Raw genomic sequence first — 18,088 nt, forward strand, 5'->3', positions numbered from 1 at the left:
TTTTAATTCAGTGAACCATGTTATGATATGAAATAGTAGAGTTGGTTATAAGTTCAGTGATATATGGAGAGTCACTGGAACTTTGTATTCTCATTTGGAGAATTCACGGAGTGTAATTGCTTATTTTTATTTATAACTGTGACTCGATTACGTTACAGAGACAGCAGAGCATTTGCCATCTGAAAAGTTTAAGGAAAAGCATTTTGTCTTCTCTGTGGCTGTGTTTTTATTTTTCACCTCAGCTACCTCTGCTCTACTCAAAGCAAAAATACGGTAAAAATCAGGGGTTTTTTTCCTGCAGCGTTTCTGGAGGGTTCACCAGTATAAACAGTGAATCTTTGCCATCAGTGGCCATGTCAAAATAGGGAGAGAAGGGAAGTTCAAAGTAAAAGCCCCAAATTATTAAGTCTGTTCAGCATAGCACAGCACAATCTCAGATGAAGTTCAGATCATCCTTTTTCAGCCAGGAAGATTCAGGAGGGTCCTGTCTGGTTGATGTCCAAACAGCTTTTGTGTCCCTATCCTGGTCCTCTCAGCAGCCTTGGGCAGAGGCACCCCAAATTTTCTTGTACTTTCTGGTGAAAAGATGTAGCAAAATGTGTCAGGAAAGTAGTTTCATTTCAATGGGAGACTTCTTAACCAGCTCTCCTGGGATAATTATAGCCATGTTCTCTCTCTTCCCCGCATGCTGTCTCCTCGGCTTTTGTCTAGACCATGAGAAATGGCAACAGTTTTCTGCTGACTGATGCAACGATGGTCACAGGTTCATGCAGGCACCATATGATAACTGGGCAAATGTTTGCAAACTGGTCAGGATATCATAGGTATTTCCTCCACCCATATGGCTGAAGACTTGAGCCTTTTTTTCTTCTTTTTTTCCATATTTGTTTTACACTATCATCACAGTCATGGCTTGAATTGGGTTTCACACACCACCAGTGTCATGGTTTCAGCCCATGGTGCACGGACACCCATCATAGGAGGAAAATACTCTGAGCTTGTACTCAGCCTGCTGCTGATAAAGTATTCATCCTTAAGCCTAAAGAAGTTGGTGGAACCTGGTAGTTTCATGGAACAGAATAGGAAAGAGCAGGAGCTCTGAATTTTCTTAGTCTCCGGAGCAAAGAGCACAAAATCAATTTGGAAAGAGCATTAGAGGCAGCAGTGAGAAAAACTGAACAATGGACCAGTGATAAGACCTGCATGAGTAGGCACCTGAGGAAAGAAGAGGCGTTTATGGTCCTTATGAATTCAAGAGAAAGTATTATGGGCAATTCTTTTTTCATCCGAGGTGGAGCATTTTGAGCCAGCTGGAGAACTGCACTGCCCAGCACTGGAGAAACTATAATATATAAACTTCATATAAACTATGTATAAACTTAAACTATACCTGGAGATAGGAGAAAGGAAGAAGACTCTCACAGGGGAAGGGAAATCTTTCGGACAGTTCATTAGACAATGAATGCATCCAAAAGTCTTCGACCTATCTCCCATCTTCACATGCATTTTGGCACTAGTAGGAATACCTGAGGAGTAAGTTTCTCATCAGAATGTACACAGAGTACCACAAGGAAGTACACGTTTTGTGCTATTTTTGGTGATATCCAATTCATCATCTAGAAAGCCTCTCTAAGTGAAAATACAGTGCTTAATGCACACAGAGGGAGTGTACAACCACCACTGAGCTTCCACCATACTGTTACCACAATCTCACTGAGTAATCCTTCCTGCATACCATTTATCTCTGGCTTTATCTCAAGTCTCCCCACTCCCAGAAGTGCAGATGGAGCAGTCTGCCTGGCTGATTGTCTCCTGATGATGCTACACAGGATCCTGTTCCAAAGTCACATCTAACACAGTGGAAAGTACCAGCTGCTGATTGCATTATTGTAACACACATAGCAACAAATATGCTATCCAGCACTGTCTCAAACCAGTGAGAACCTACAAGATTACATCTGATATCCTTAAAGTCCGCTCATGAGTCTGTTAAAAACTGCCCTTGAGCATTGGGAATAGCTTAGCAGTCAGCACTTGTGTTCTGAATGGAGGCAAGGTGAAACTTCACAAAAATGTGTTGTTTACAAGCCCAGTGTCACTGTGGCAAAACAACTATTACTGTAAACATGCCAGTGTCCAAAGGAACTCAGCTCAGGAACAGATGGAACAGAATTGGTCCTTAGCTGTGTTTTTCATGCCAGCATTGAGAAGTACCCCTGGACTGCAGTCATTTGGGATGAGCTATGTTATATAGCAGAAGTCTATGTCTAAGTAGTTATATAGGCTCCCTTTATAGTCAGTGAGGAGTAACAGGCATTGGTAATGCAGGGTTCTGCTCATCCTGAAGTCGTCATCTAAAATATTACCAGATTAATCCAGATTACCAGATTGCTACTTGGAATTGTTTGTTTGTTGGTGTGCAGGGATATTAATGTGAATGCAGAGTTGCACCACAGACAGCTGAAGCCAAGAGACATATGTCTTGCCCCCAAATTTTGAGTCAGAGATGAAAAATGGAGGCATGAGGTGGTGTTTTCATGTTCATAGGATAAAGATCTTCCATATCTCCTATAGCTGTTGTCCCAAGGTCTGTCTTGCTCACCTGCAATGAATCCCTCTAGTTCACATGCCAGCCCTCATCTTAAACAGATGTTGCTGTGCCACCTTGCTGTGATGCTCATCACATAGAAGTGAAGTAAAGAGAAGTGTGTCGCCAGCCTCCTGCACATTCCCTAGTCCCACATCCCACATCTCCCTGGGACCCCTCTCCAGAGGGCCTCACAATAATTCCTGAACCAGACAGGAACATCAGTGGAATTTGCCATGGAGGGGTTTCTCAGGGAAGAGAAGGGAGTAAAGCTCCAAGGCCCAACATGGACCTGCTTGGACCAGTGTACCAGGCTGCATCAGTCTAGCAGTTTTGTTAGAGGTAGAGAAACCTGGCCAGACCTGAAGAAATCAGTTGTGAGCAGTGTTTTTTCTGCCCCACACCACAGGCTCAGCTGGAAATGGTATGGGGATGTCTCCTGATAGAGGCAAACCCAGTCCTCTGAAGAGAAAGACTCTTGAAAGTTTTTACCATCATATGCTGCTTAATGAGTCAAAATTGATTATTCCCTTCATTATTAACCCTGTGAGGATAAGGTGGAACAGTGGCAGATTGTCCTTTGACTTGAGAGTTTGCCAAGAGATGATGAGAGTTTTGGGCTCTGTTAGATGATTATTTTATTCCCAGCTGTATGTACACCATGAAACTGTGCCAGCAGATAGAAGCAAGGAACCTGGAAGAGGTTTTTGGTCTTTTGGGGGTTTCTTGTGGTGGTTTGATTTGTTTTTGTTTTTGTTTTTGTTTTTGTTTTTTTTAAGAAAAAAATTTGGTAATTTTGGGCTTCACAGCTATCAGTTTACAACCTGTCTGTGGGCAGTCTATGAGTGACAAAATCTACTGACAGCAAACAGTGTCGCTGCTGCAGTCAGCTTGAGGAAATGGGCTCCTTGGGGTCAGTACAATCAACCGATGCAAAATGAGATAACCTAGTTTTGAGACTGTTGAATCTGTAAAAGAAAATAAGAAGAGTTGGGAGAGGAAGAAAGCAAAACAAACCCACAAAACTCCTAATCTCATGTCAGGTTTGAAAAAAAAAAAAGAAAAAGGTGGTTCATAATCCCATTTTATTAAAAGCCACATATAGGTTGTGTTCAGGTTTTCAATCTGATGAAGGCACAAGCTGGGTGTAGGGAAGAATCCCTGAGCATTTCCAGCAGAAGCAATCTGATGAGGGTTTTTTTTGAAGAGATATGGGGTATTGCAAATTCCTGTCCAGTGCTCTGTCATAGTGCCATATGTGATAGACTTCTCTGACAGCACAGGAGCCTGCCACTGGTACTGATGCCTTTGTGATCTATTGCAGTCTCTCTCTCATTATTATTTTTTTTTTAGTCCTGTATGTTAAAAGAATATATTCTTCTTATTAGTAGTAGCTTGTTTAACAAAAGCTGGAAGAATCTGAGAGTTCCTCTTATAAATGTCTAAAATTGGTGGGCTTTTCTTCAAAATAGCTGGAAAGGAAAAAAGTACAGTCAAATGTATGGTGCAGCACACTTCTAACACACAGCTACACACTGTGCTGCTGCTTCTGTTTGCTGGGAAGGAGATAATGCTGTCTCCTCTGTGCATGATTTTCTTTGAAACCCACTACACAACGTTTAACAGAAGGCGTTAGTATAATCTGTGTTTTGCATAAGGGATGTCATCACATTCAGCAGCAACAAAGTTCCTTTGAAAAAATAAGAGGGAGGAGGATTTTTTTTTTTTTCTTTTTTTTTTTCTTGAAGTAGCTTAGTAGCTGAACAGGGCAAAAACTATCATAAAATGACTGCAGCATTCTCAGAAATGTCCTTAGTGCTGTTTGCATTTACTCGTAAGTGTCTGCACTGGCGTTTACATCCTTGCTGTTCCTTAAAGCAACATTGTAGGCGGTAGGAACAGCAGCAGTCGCTTGGCTGGGTTCCCATCCCTTGGGAAGCCCCAGATACTGTTATGTCAGTAGGTTTCCCCAGTGCTTTGTGGAGGCTTACACAAAAAGCAGACTCAGAGAGTGCATTTCTCTCTCCATCCCCAACTCACTTGTTGGACAGACTTTGATTTTTTGTACTTCAAACCCCAATTCCAAATTAACCCAGGGTGCTGCTTCTAGTTAACTCCCTGAAATTAATTAGGGTTGGAGGTTTGTCCGTGACACTTATTTTTCTCACAATCTCAGAACAAATGTGAATCTTGCTTTTAATAATTCTCAATTGCCTTTTTTTGTTTGGTTTTTTCCCTTTTTAGAAAAACAGCTGACTGCTAGCAACTGCTTAGGAATATTAGCCATGGCTGAAGCCATGCAGTGCACTGAACTATACAACATGGCCAAAGCTTATGCCCTGCAAATTTTCCCAGAGGTGGCAAACCAAGAAGAGATCCTTAATATCTCAAAAGATGACTTCATTTCCTACATGTCCAATGACAGCCTGAACACCAAAGCAGAGGAGCTAGTGTATGAAACAGTGATAAAGTGGATTAAGAAGGACGCCGCAATCAGAGCTCAGGTAAAAATAATCTCAGCAGCCTCACTCTGCTCCCTTTCCATGAATGCCTCTTTTAGAATAGAAGCCATCTCCATGCAATTTTAAACATACGGGTGTGTGGGAGATGCGATGGGCAGTTCAGATAAAAAAAAGACAAAAGGAATGCAGGCTATGCACAAAATGTATGTAATTTCAAAATCTGATCCCTGTATCTGATCATTTAGAATGAAAATCTCATTTGTGACATGCACAGTACAAAGCTGGGGTCTCCAGTTGTTGACTGCAGGCTCCGTCAGAGATAAATTGGGAAGAATTACAGTTGTGTGAGATGCTGCTTTAAGGGGATGCATTTTAGTAACAGCAGGAAATAAAAAATCTGTCAGAAAATGTGTATTTCTTTTGATGCCACATACTGAATGATATAACTCCAGTTCATAAAATAAAGATTCTGTATCTTTATTGGCTGCTTAGATAATGCCTTGGGTTTTATATATTTATTCAAGTTAGCCTTTCCTCAACCGTATGAGCTATGCAGTCTGCTCTTGCCTAAAGAAACTGAGTCTGTAACTTTGCCTGGCACTGTCTCCAGATAAGCTGGAAGCAATGACTGTTTGGAGGCTGCTGATTGTCCTTGGGACCAGAAGTCATCCCTGGTGATACCTAAAAACCTGCTACTTGCCTTGAGTCAACTCTGTGGTCTGAACCCCAAACCTCTCCATTTGGAGTCCAGTTCTCTGCACAGATCCCATAAGGAAAAAGTTGTTTTCCTCTGTCCCCTTCTTTGGAGGCCAGTTGTTTCTGTTGACCACCAGTCACAGTTTGGGCTGTTTTAAGGTGGACAGTTGCTTATGGACCAGACTGGATCTCAGGGAGACACTTGGCAACGTTGCTGATGCCATCCCACATCATGACAGTCTGTACCTTCTTGACTGAAATGTAAATTCAAGCACCTAAACATGCAGTGGGGTGTTAAATGCATCATTGGATATGATCCAGAGCAGCTACACATCCACACCTTGCCTCCAAAGTAGGAGAAATAGGAATTCCTGCTCTCCCCAGGCTGCTGGATAAGGGCATTAAAGAGAGTGGGGTACTGCATGCCAGGCCAAGCCTTGCTGCCTGTGCTGCTCCACCAGTTGAGCCCCTGGTCCCTGCCAGACCCTGCAGTCCCCAAGGCCTTGCTCCTGCCCTGTGTGCCCAGGAGATGTGGCTCAGCAGGACAAGCCTGGGGACCACCCCGCGTTCTGACCACCTCCTCCATGTGCCAGCAGTGCCACCTGGCATTGCCCAGTGTTATTATTGCCTAAAACATTCACGCAGTATCATGGATTTACTGAAGTGCACCCCTTTTTGGCTCTCACTGGCCTTGAAAAACACAGTTTCACTGAGTCTTTCCCTGAGTGCTTGAAATTTGATGTCTCTGTGCCACTCTGAACTTAGCACCACCTCGGGAACTATTCCCAGGGGCTGGAGTTCAGGAACCCTGTGCCAGGAGCCTGCTTGCCTGGTGCCAGCAGAAGGTGTCACTCACCAGACGGTCTCAAAACAGATTTTAAAAATTTCCTTCTGCATGCTGCTGAGGCAATGCTGGGAATTTTTTTTTTTTAAGTGGTGGTCTTTCTTGCTGCCACCACCACCATCCCCACCTCTCTTCCTTCCATGTTGCAGTTGAGGTGCTTTTCTGGGTTTTTTTATTCCCAAGTTTCCTTCCCCTCTGTCCTGGTTCTGCAGTGCTTTTGTAGTTTATGGTGGCAGTTTTATTTGCTTCTCCAGATTTCTCTGTGGTGCTTTGGTTTCATGCATTACTTTACAGGAGCTTTTAATTTTTAATTTGTGTTTATCCAGAGATAAGGGTTTTGAATAAGTTACTATTAAAGATAGCAAGAAGAAACTATTTTCCTGCCCAATACTACCACTAAGCTAGTTTATTTAAATAGTGGCTCTCACTTTTCTTAGTACTCTGTGCACTGCTTGATCTATTATAAAGCTCTCAGTTAAATAGGTACTTATTTTTTAAAAGTAGGAGCTCACACTTGCAATGAAAAGTACCATCTTTACCATAATGAGTCTACATTTTCAGAGCCTGGGAACAAGTAGCTTCCATGGTGGATAGGAAGGAAGATAGACCTAAATAATCTTATTTCTAATGAAGATGATGATGAGTAAGAATTTGTGTATGGTGTGCAGCACGGCCCACCATGCCAAGAGCTGCCCAAGCTCCTGTGAGATGCATAGGCTGCTCAGAGCTTTGGAGAACTGGGCAGCTGTGGCAACACTGAACACAGGATGAACCTTCCTGCAGGAGCTGTGCATGGATATTTTTATTTTATTCAGAGTTTGGAGATAGGTTCTGTGAGCTGCCTTTAGACTCTTTGGGGTGGAGGACACCAGGACTGTTGGGGTCTCTTGGGAGAGTTGATGGATGCCGTGAATTGCAGCAGTCCCATCACTCCAGCTCTACTGCACTCCTCAGGTGACCCGGTCTGGTTTTATTTCTCTCTCCCAGAGGCAGTGCTGGCAGTTAAATCCTTCAGGGCATGGATTTCCAGAGCCCCTACTTTGTTCATGGTCTCCCCATCTCCTTTTACCTTGACAGTTCAGGCTCTACTGTCATGTTTTTATTTTCAATAGCTCCAATGGCAGGTGACTAAAATGCCTCTTTGGCAGCTTCTTCCAAGTCCTGCATTGGTGATTCTCCCAAAGGTGGAGGTCTGGCACAAACAGGGAAAGGTCTGTGCTCTTCATCTCACCTTCATGTCCGTCTTCGCTGGCAAAGCCTGGCAGGGGCTCTCTCAGCAGAGACATCCCCAAAGAGGAGTTTCTCTCTGAATCAGCACCCTCTGCCCCCAGGGCAGCTGCAGCTCTCCAGAACTCCTTGTGCTGTAATGGCTTTGTGTCACTCTGCAGTGCCTGAGGACAGTAAATCTCACCCCTTGTGTTCCCCTACTGCAGCCTCATGCCGTGCTCTTACAGCAACTTACCCATCACTGCCTCCCCTCCTGCCCAATCCCCTGCTGAAAGCTTCTGGGAAGGAGATTTTCAACAGATCCTCCTGTTCCCCTGGAAGGGTGTTGTTTGCTGTCTACCTGCTCTTCTCTGCCTTTCTAAAAGCTTTTCTTCGGGTGTCTGACTGTTTCTGCTTTTGTTAATTCTTTCCCCACCAGGCTGGAGGGCAGTGACAGGGAAGGAAGCAGGATTTTCTTGGAAGGCAAGTTGAAAAGCTGCACTCTGGCTGATGTTTAATTGTGCACATTGTGCTCATATGAGCAGTGCTCATAAAAGTGCTCTGTGGCATTACAAAAGACAGCACCTGAGCCTTGTTACAAAGAGAGAACAGCAGTGCTTTAAGGGTTGCTGATCATCTGCATAAGACAAAGAGGCAGTTCGGAGAGTGACATGTTAAACCAGGATTTGGTAAATAATTGTATCCCCCTAGTGCATTGGAGCAGTGCTCAGCTCATAGGGTAACGTTTATGAAGCTGGTTTAGTGCTGCTGGTAGTGCAGTTTAAAACTGGTCTGACCAGAAGAAGCAGCCTGTGAGGTGAGGTCAGGACTAGCAGGTAATTTCGCGTGCCCCTGGACACAGAGCACCGGTTGTAGGAGTCCTTCGGATTGCTGTCACTGAGTGCAGAGCCTTCATCTGACTGACACATCTGGGAAGGCTGAATCTACTCTTTTTTTCCTATTTATTTCTCTTCATGACTGATGGACGAGATTGTAGGGTTTATCCTAACAGTTATCCCCTTGATAAGCTCATTACAACTCCAGCAAACTCATGCAAAAAATATATTGTATAATGGAGGCTTTGCTGTCTGAAACCAGCAGTCTCAGCTGCCCAAACAAGGAAAGATTTCTGCCAGGCCCCATGCAGTCTTCACCTGAGCACATCCCCCAGCTCTCTACATGGCCTTGGGCAGGTTGTTTCACCTTTTTGCCCCCATTTCTTACACTATAAGCTGGAGGGAAGTGATGCCTCCCATGAGGGCTGTTGGGAAGATCCAGTGGATAACGAGCCGTACTGTCCACAGATACTGACAGCTGCTAAAGCTGCTCAGAGCTGCAGTCATGCCAGTGTCCACATGGGATGGGAAGGATGGCAAGTTGCTGGATGTGTAGCAATTTGCTACCTGCCCAAAGCATAGACATACCAAAGCTCATTGGAAACATTCCCACTTTCTCTTCCAAGTCCAAAACTATATCTGTTTTCTCTGATATAAAAAAAACCTACTACCATGTTTATTAATGACAGAAAACCTGGGAAAACAAGAGTCCCTGTTGTATGAAGATTCCCTCTCACCCTGAGGAGGGACAAGACATGAGGAGAGAGCAAACATTTCAACAAGTTGCCGAGAGAAGTGCCAGAAGAGGGGCAGATACTGCAGTGATGAATGAAGAGGCTCAGCTGAATGACAGCCGCCTTTTGTTGCACTCTGCAACAATATAATCATGTGCCCTTTTTCCAAACCTTTAAAATCATGGTGTCCAGCAGCAATACAAAATGTCTCCACCATAAAGACATTAACAAGCTTTTTATGAACTTGTGTCCTCAGAGGCAGATTTATCTAAACAGCATCTTCATGGTGTCTGAGAACCAGAGATGCGTAGACAAATTTGAGGTAATTTAGAGAAGAGCAACACAAATGATTAAAAGACTGAAGGAACTGATGTGAGAAAAAAAAGATTAAAAGATGTGAATATGCATGACTTGGCCTAATGACAGCTAAAGAGGGATAAATGTCTACAAGTGTTTGAAGCCCCAAGGAGGGGAGTTGCCTGGAAGGATGCATGGGAATAACAACAGTAAGGACCACTGGGATGAATTTGAGACTTGGCAAATTAGTCTAACAATCAGCAAATTAGTCTAACACTAAGCAAGCACAAAGCCCACCTGTAAGCCCTGTATCTGTCAGTGAGGGTAAGGAAAGTGATGGAGAGAAGGAGAAGAGGATTTATGTCAAAAAAGCTACAAATGCCCATGAGCTATATTTTGGCAGTGACAGAGAGTGGCAGTTCAAAGGCAAGATGCTACAGAGGAGAAAGGGTTGGTGACTGTGAGAGAGCAGATGGAAGATCCCTTATTTCTCAGGCACATTTTAAAGAGCCTCCATGCAGAAGAGCAGTTTGCTTCAGGAAAATGGAGAATCTGACAGGTAACAATGACAATTCCAACTCTGCTCTGTGATGACAAGGAGGTAATGATAGAAGCTGATACCCAATACCAGCATGTACAAATTACTTAGTTCATCATAACAAGAAATTAATTGATCAATCAATATACTCAAGGGCATTAAGTTTCAGAAAAGAGTGTTGGAATAAATATGAAAGAGGATGCTTCCAAGGGAGCCTAAGTGAATTAGGCTCTATACCACTCTATAACAGTTCAATTAGGCTTCTTTGAAAAGCCCACACTACCCTGGTGCTTGGAAATCCATTTGTGGGAAGAGCAGACAAATGCAGAAAGATGCCATAATGAAAGTACAAGAAGCTTCAATTTCTCTGAAAGTGAAAAACGCAAGGGATGAGCGGTAACCCCTGTGATTTCCCGGGGATGGGCTGCTCAAAGAGCTCCAATTTGAATGAAGCTTTTGCAGACACTCAGCTCCCATACGGGCTTACAGAGGGAGAAGAAAAGGCAGCAGCAGGAATGGAATCAGTGCAGGAACATGCCCTTAGGAAGAAACTGCATTAAATAAAAAAGAGGATGCAGGTGGCATTAGCAGTTCCTGAAAATCCCTCTCTACTAAACTTTTACGTTTTTTTAAAGGGATACCCTTGACAGAAAATCTACAGAATTATTTCTCTGAAGTTTTAATTGGTTTGAGGAGCTCCCTTGTCTCTCAGTCTGCTCAGTCTCTTCATTTGTGGCTTTTCCAACACATTTTTCAGTTTTTTACAAAATCTTTCTTCGCTGTTGCTGAAGCAACGGCCTTACAAAGACCCACATCCACAAGCAGCTCCTCACAAGTGCTCCCTTGCCTTGTGCTGCATGTGGCCCCAGAATTCAGGACCAAACTCCAGAAACAAAATTATTTTATATTATAGTCAAGAAGCCTTTTGGAGAGTTATGGCACATGGATTCACGTGCCTGTGTGTTGTAGGGGCGGAGGTATGAGTGGTTCTGTGAAGCACCTGAGAAGCTGCAGCTGTGTTGTTGTTGGCAGTGTGCTTTTGGGGTGCATCTGTTTGCTATGTTTGAATAGGTGAGTGCCCATAAGCAAAAGAAACACCACTTACCGCTGATACCCTGTGGGGGAATTTTGAGGGATTATTTCATAGCAGTTAGTCAGCAAGCCAGAGAATGCATGGTAGGAGTGGGGCTTTTTTTAATCCTTAGTATCAGGCAAATTGCAGGTATGATGGATCAATGATTTATCATCCTGTGCATTTAAAAGCCTTTCTTCATATTCCTGCTGGAAATACCGACCCAAGAGCTGCTTTGCAAACAGCTCGGAGAACAGGACAGCCGCTCACTGGTGACATTACAGTGTTTAGTCAGCTGTGCTGCCATAAAGATGTCACGTTGAAACCTGATTGCAGGAAGACAGAGGGGCTGCTCTTTCCTTCTTGCTGGGCATGAGATTTATGCATGTGGCATCCTGCCACTGAGCCACCAGCTGAACACAGTGCCTGCAAACCAGATTTTCTGCCACATGTTTATCTCATGATATTAGGAGGCTGTCGGCTGACATGCTACCAAGCCTTTGGGTTTAATCTGAAGGCAGCATTACAATTCCAAGAAGTCAATGTGGGTGATTAGTAAGTACTCCAAATGCAGCAGAAAGCTTAGTTGGGCTTGGATATGACCTTGGGTGTAGGAATGTACAGGAGTTTACTGGAAACACAGTGTGTCTTTGTAATACCCAGGGGTTAGATATATCAAAGCAAGTCTCCTCATTACCAAGTAGAAGGGCAGCACTGGGAAAATCTAGCCAAAAAAAAGCTTATTTCTGAGAACGGCAAATCAGTGTTCCCCAAACCAGCCAGTTCCCTGTTGGGCCTGCATTTGGAGACTCAGAGCTGGCAATAATTTGAATATCAGGTTGGATAATCTGTGGGGTAAGCCTGGTTTGGGCTGGAGATGGTGATCAGGAGGGACCGCTCATGTCTCCTCTCCAGCATGTCAGTATGCATGGCCAGCACGCCACATCTCCAGTCATCACCATCAGCACAGGTCACTGGGCAGTTTGTTACCTGGCCACAGCCAGGTGTTTGTTAATTAGCATGTCCTGTTCTCATTTAAAGGAGTCTAATGCAGTGGGGAACTGGTTCTGCTTCAGATCTGCCCCGATGGCTTCCTCCATCCAAGGAGGTCCTTGCTGTCACACTGGGACAGTGCACGCCATGAGGCAAGTCTGAACCCAGGGTTCCTATGAGACAACATAAATCTCCTTCAAGGCTCTCAGATGAATTAAATATATTCCTACTTCATAATGTTTTGAAAACTATTGTAATTGTGCATAAAGGGCTGAAACAGCAGTTTATTGGAGCAAAACCCTATCGTAATGTGGGTAATCTACCTTCTATATTTATATTTCTAGCTGAAGCCTGTTTCTTTAGGCAGAAAGTACAAAGGGCCCTTTGTAGGGAGAACAGTAAACTAGAGAGACAGATGAATTATAAGGCATAAGGGAAACATTATTTTGACCTCTTTGGGCATTACTTCAAAAATGTTAAAAATCTTGAGAGCTTTCCAGTGGAGCATTTAAGGAGCAGGAAATATGACTCTGTAGCAGTAGACATACTTCCTTTAAAACCTAACTATATATTGTCGTGGCCCAAGTCCTTGCAGGAGTACTATGAGAGTCCTTTTGGAGAATACTTGTGAGGATTTTACTGGATTAGAGATTTGAGAATAAAAAGATTATTTTTAATGTGATAGTGAAGTGGGATTTGTAACTTAGACTGTGAAGATGCCAGAACAAAGCCCACTTGCAAGCAAGCATTCATAATACTGATGTAATCAGTAGGAGAAGAAATGTCATAAAAAAGTTTAGCAAAGTAAATGTTCTCACTCAAACTACCAGTCAGGAATAAAAAAAGCATTAGAGGCTTTTGTAGTCTCATTTGCTAAAGCACTGGCCTGCCTAATGAGATGGGAGTAACTTGTGTGTGAACAGATTATTAGGGAAAGGCCTGAGAGGGTCAACTTCAAGGTACAGTTGGTCATGTTGATCACATATTCCTCTGAGTCAACACTGACCCAATGGTAACACTTAGGCTTCCTCACAGCATGATCACAACCTTCTGAGCACAGCACCGAGGACAAATGGACACAAAAATTCCCGCCAGAGGGTAGAATTAATCACCCTCCAATTTGGATTGACATGTGGTTGTAGACTTCTTAGTGTGCCATGGTCTGAGGCATGGTCTGGGGAACACACTCCATTTCCCAGGAGCTGATGGCTCACAGCTGTGGCCCAGAAGGGGACATTGATATTCTCTGCTTCCCCTGGTGCTCAATGCATCCTCTCAGCTACCTTGCTCTGGGAACTTTTAAGTGTGTTGACTAAATCTCTCTTAATTATAACATGAGTTTACACATGTCTGGCTGACAAGTAAATATTTGGCTTGTATGAACCCATTTAGGTGTCTGAATCTAGAGCTGAATCTCTCCCCAGAAATGTTTAGGTAATTAGAGAAAGATAAGATCTCTTAAGATTTTTCACTCCCTGTTTTATATGAAACACACTTGTGATTGCAGGCTGGTGGAAGATCCTACTTTCTGTTCAGCCACTGAAATCAGTGAAAAATCACTGAAATATGTGCCTTGAAGCAGGGCAGATAGCATCTCTCAAAAATCTCTGCTCTACAGTCCCCAGTGACTGTCCAAAAAGACTTTGCTCATGTGGCAGCAGTGCCCTGGCTCCTGCAGAGTCACCATGGCCATGCACAGGGTATCTGGCAGCATCACCACACACAGCAAGGAGTTTATGGATGAGGTCTTCTGCTGGTGCAAAACCTGAGCAGCTCCCTTCATCCAACAGGAGCTGTGCTGCGGTTCGCATCACCTGAAAAAACAGTCCTGATGGTGTTCAGAAACTTCCTAGCATTTTAAACAATAAATATTTTGATTTTTGCATAATGGTGTCCATTCTCAAGGAGCTGAGACGTGGTCTCCCATGTTTATGAGTTGGTAATTCCTAATTTTAAGCCCAGAAGGGGTAGTAATATTCTCTCCTTCACTCTGGCATGTGATGCAGGCTGTAGAGTAGTCATAAGTGATTCCCAACAAAGACCTGAGAAATATTTCTACTTGTCCAGCCAGCGCCTGCAGCCAAGCAGGGAGAAGAAAACGTCCCCAGGGTTACAGGCACAAAGCACAGCTCCAGGCACCCAAGGTGGATGAGTTTGGCAGTGTGCCCTGTGCATGTATTCTGCTGCTTTAGTGATAACTGGTAACATCAGTAGGTGACGGAGATGTTTCATAGCTGTGTAAGGCACAACGGAAAGACAAGAGAGAATGGAGAGCAAATAACAGATGGTAAGGAGGTTGAAATGCTTTGTGGTGCTTATTGCAGTCTTAAATGAAAAGGATAATAGTAACAGGATATTTAGTACAATCATAGCTAACAGAGCTGGGAAGTCTTCATAAGGGAGAATCCAAAAGAAAAAGGCTGCTGATTGCCTAAATCACTTGAATATTCTTAAATCAGTGAGGCTAAATGAAATTCACCCTTGACTATAGTGCTTAAAAGAGCTGGTGAGAAAAGAGGTTGCTTTATAAAAGCTTCTCCTGTCTTGTGGAGATGCTGCCATGGTTCATACTCCTCAAATCCCTTGATGAAAAACACTGCAATTCTATGTACCCTTAATGCTCTCAGCACCAAGCCCGAGTCGTGACTGTGTGTGGTCATGCACACACACACACACACACACACACAGAGCCAGCTTTCTGTAGCTGTTTGAGCGAAGGGAAGAATAAGAGTGAAAAGTGACATCAGTTTTGATATGTGACATCAACTTTCAAGCTGATGAAAGGGAGCAACATGTTCTAATTATTATTCCCCTTCAAAATAAGCCACGAGCTCAGACAAAAGAGGAGAGAAAGGAGGGGGGTAATCCAGGAGAGAAAGAGAATCACGTTTTCTCACTTATCTAATTAAAGCAAGGTGGGTGAGCGAGAGGGAGAGCTCACTGTGCTCAGGGAGCAGTGCTGCCCCATTTATTCAGGGAAAGGTGGGAAATGGAGGCGGTAACTCTACTGGGCCCATGGGAATTGTCCCATTCCTGACAGAAAGGAGCCGTTCTCCCAATGCTAATTCACAGGTAGCTTTGGGACATGGTGGGGCCTGTGGAACCCCATGTCCCCATGTAGTGGCACACCTGTTTGTGCTGGTGTTTGGCACTGCTTTGTGTGGTGGCTGCTTCCAGTGCAGACCAGCCTCAGGAGTGTCAGGGGCAGCTCTGGCTTGTCCTACCGCACCAAGGGAAGGTGCTGGCTCCTCTGTACACTCCATATATTTTCCAACTTTATTTAAACTGCCCTTCAGAGACTCGTACTGCTTCCTGAGCAGCCTGTAGTGGGAATTAACCTGCCCTGTGGGATTGTCTCGCTCATCCCCAGCGTACCCTCTCTCCGCGTTATTCCCCTGTCCCGATGCCACGTTTCGTCTTGGCTCCCTTGTAAGGTTAAACGCCTCCAACCTTCTTAAAAAAAGCACTTCCTGAAGTCAGAGCTTTGCCACCCACTGCCATATGTCCACTGCTTCCTCTCTTATAAGGTAATGACATTAAGATATCTGCAGCCAAGTGCCTGACGTTTGTGGCTCCAGGGAAGGAGCAGCCGTTGTGCCTCCTAGAAGGCACCTCAGAAATGGATTTCAGCAAGGGAGGCGTGTCTTTTTTTATGTTTTGAGGTTGATGAAGTGATCTGAAGCCCTACTTGGCCCTGTGCCACACTAGAGGTAGTAGTGAGGAGTCAGGAACTTACTGCTCACAGGGGTGTTTTTTCCCAGAAGAGAAGCACTGTCACTTTTTGCATCCCTTTTCCATCACCAAACAACTTTTTTATCCCCAAACAATTGCAGGGTGGCCAGGCTTCAGTTCTTCAGGCTGTACCTAGAATTGCCAGCTCCAGTGTTGAGGAGGGCTGATAAGCAGGGGACTGGGAGTCAGCCTGAGACCCTTCAGCTCCTTGGGGCTCCAGATTTGCAGGCATGTGTGGGACTCAGCTCCCCACAGGTTGTTGCATTTTTGCTTTGACAGAGCTCACAGCAGGCTGATGTGGCTCTCCAGTAGGGGAGCAGTGTGAATTTGGAGGAAACATGCTCTGTTTTCCTTCTAAATTAAGCCTGCTTCTTTGGTTTGGGTGGGGAAGGGGGAAGCCCTGGAAGTGCTCACAGGTGCTGCATCCTCCACCTGCTTGGCCAGCCCATTACCCAGTTCAGGCCATATCCTGCACTCCCATCTCACTATGCCCCTGCTCCATTTCCATCCCTGCTCCTGTTCCTGCTGTGACTTGGCTCTCACGCACTGCAGGGACAGGCACACTGCTGAAAAAGAAAATAAGAGCCAAGTGGCTTCTGGAAGACCAGAGGCAGTGTCCCAGTGTTTCTTGGGACCAGCACGGACCTCAGGAATATTTATTTGCATCCTGGCCTCAATCCCAGTTGGGATCTTTGGATGCTGCCGCTGTATGAACATTTATTGCAACAGATGATTATCTTTTCTTGCTGCTCACCCTTAGTTTGCATCCTGTTTGTGTGCCTTGCCTATGGAGTTCTGTGTTTTCCCATTGCTCTGCTTTTCACTGTATTCTCGTGCACTGTTGTGATATCCCCAACTACATATAAAAAGAATAATCTGGGGATGGACTCCTGCTTTTTCGATTGCAGTTTTCTATCTTGGGGTTTTGTTCTCCTTTAAGCCGTGTTTGGTGACAGACAGCTTCATTTGCTCAGGTGTCCTTTACCCTCTGAGGTTTAATGTATTTGTTTTAGAAGATGAAACTTAGTCAGTATTTCTATAGCTCCCTCTGGAGTCAGACTTCCCTAAAAGCTAGAGCTACATGATTTCTTCACCAACAAATAAACTCTGCTAATTGAAAGATATTTAGCAATTGGTTGACATCATTCAGGCTTTACCACAGCTGTTGAAATCTACCCTATTTACTTACTTTTGTTTCACATTTATAATGCCAGAAAAGACTTGTTTGGAGGTTTTATTACAGTACAACAACCACACTCACATTTCAAAGTTTATTCAGATAACTCAAATGCTTACTCCATATCTCCACTGCACAAGGTGTTACATTCAACCTGACTTCAGAATGAGCTTTTATTTCCAAAAAATTCCTCCATACAGTGCTGTGTAACAGGAGCTGCCACCTTTTAAAGATTATTTTCAGTCTCTGGGACCAAACCCAGCCTGGGCTAGGGAGCTCTGAGAGTTGCATTGTCTCTGTCCCACCCATTCACTAGGCAGGGCTTGTATGCAGCATCCATGACAAGTGTCTTTCCAGGCTGGATGACAGAGGATGGTTTACAGGGAAGGAGATGGAGATGCCAAGTGGCTGAACTCTGACTTGAAGGCTGCATGTGTTACTATTTCTCCCCCCTCACAGTATGCTGCGGAGCTGCTGGCAGTGGTGAGGCTCCCCTTCATCCATCCCAGCTATCTGCTGAATGTTGTTGACAATGAGGAGTTGATAAAGTCTTCGGAGGCTTGCCGGGATCTGGTGAACGAAGCCAAACGTTATCACATGCTGCCCCACGCCCGCCAGGAGATGCAGACACCGAGGACCCGGCCCAGGCTCTCTGCAGGTAAAGCAAAAAGTCCTTCAGCAACACCAGCCCCCTGGTTCCACATTCCCTGGACGTGCCCTGGGATAGGGCACAGACCTTGGCTCCTTCTCTTGGCTCCTTCCCAGAACCTGGTGATATTTCAATTTTCTATTGTTACTTTCCTTAAGCATTTAGGAGCCTCTCCCCATGGGTGGACATGGATGTTCTGATACATGCTCCTGAAATGGGATTTTAAAAGAGCCTAAATTTTAGGAATGGTTATCTTTGTCAGACT

At 44.3% G+C, this 18,088-nt stretch overlaps 1 protein-coding gene across 4 annotated transcripts in view; it reads left to right on the plus strand.

The window, feature by feature from the left end:
- Window positions 1-18,088, plus strand: part of KLHL29 (kelch like family member 29) — a 392,793-nt gene that overhangs the window by 338,586 nt on the left and 36,119 nt on the right. For all 4 annotated transcript variants that reach the window (XM_039569128.1, XM_039569131.1, XM_039569130.1 and 1 more), the window contains 2 exons: window positions 4,832-5,091; window positions 17,634-17,832. In XM_039569128.1, the coding sequence (XP_039425062.1) occupies window positions 4,832-5,091; window positions 17,634-17,832 (459 nt within the window). The remainder of the gene's footprint in view (window positions 1-4,831; window positions 5,092-17,633; window positions 17,833-18,088) is intronic.

Source organism: Corvus cornix, chromosome 3 (genome assembly GCF_000738735.6).
Source record: "Corvus cornix cornix isolate S_Up_H32 chromosome 3, ASM73873v5, whole genome shotgun sequence".
Taxonomy (NCBI): Eukaryota; Metazoa; Chordata; class Aves; order Passeriformes; family Corvidae; genus Corvus; species Corvus cornix.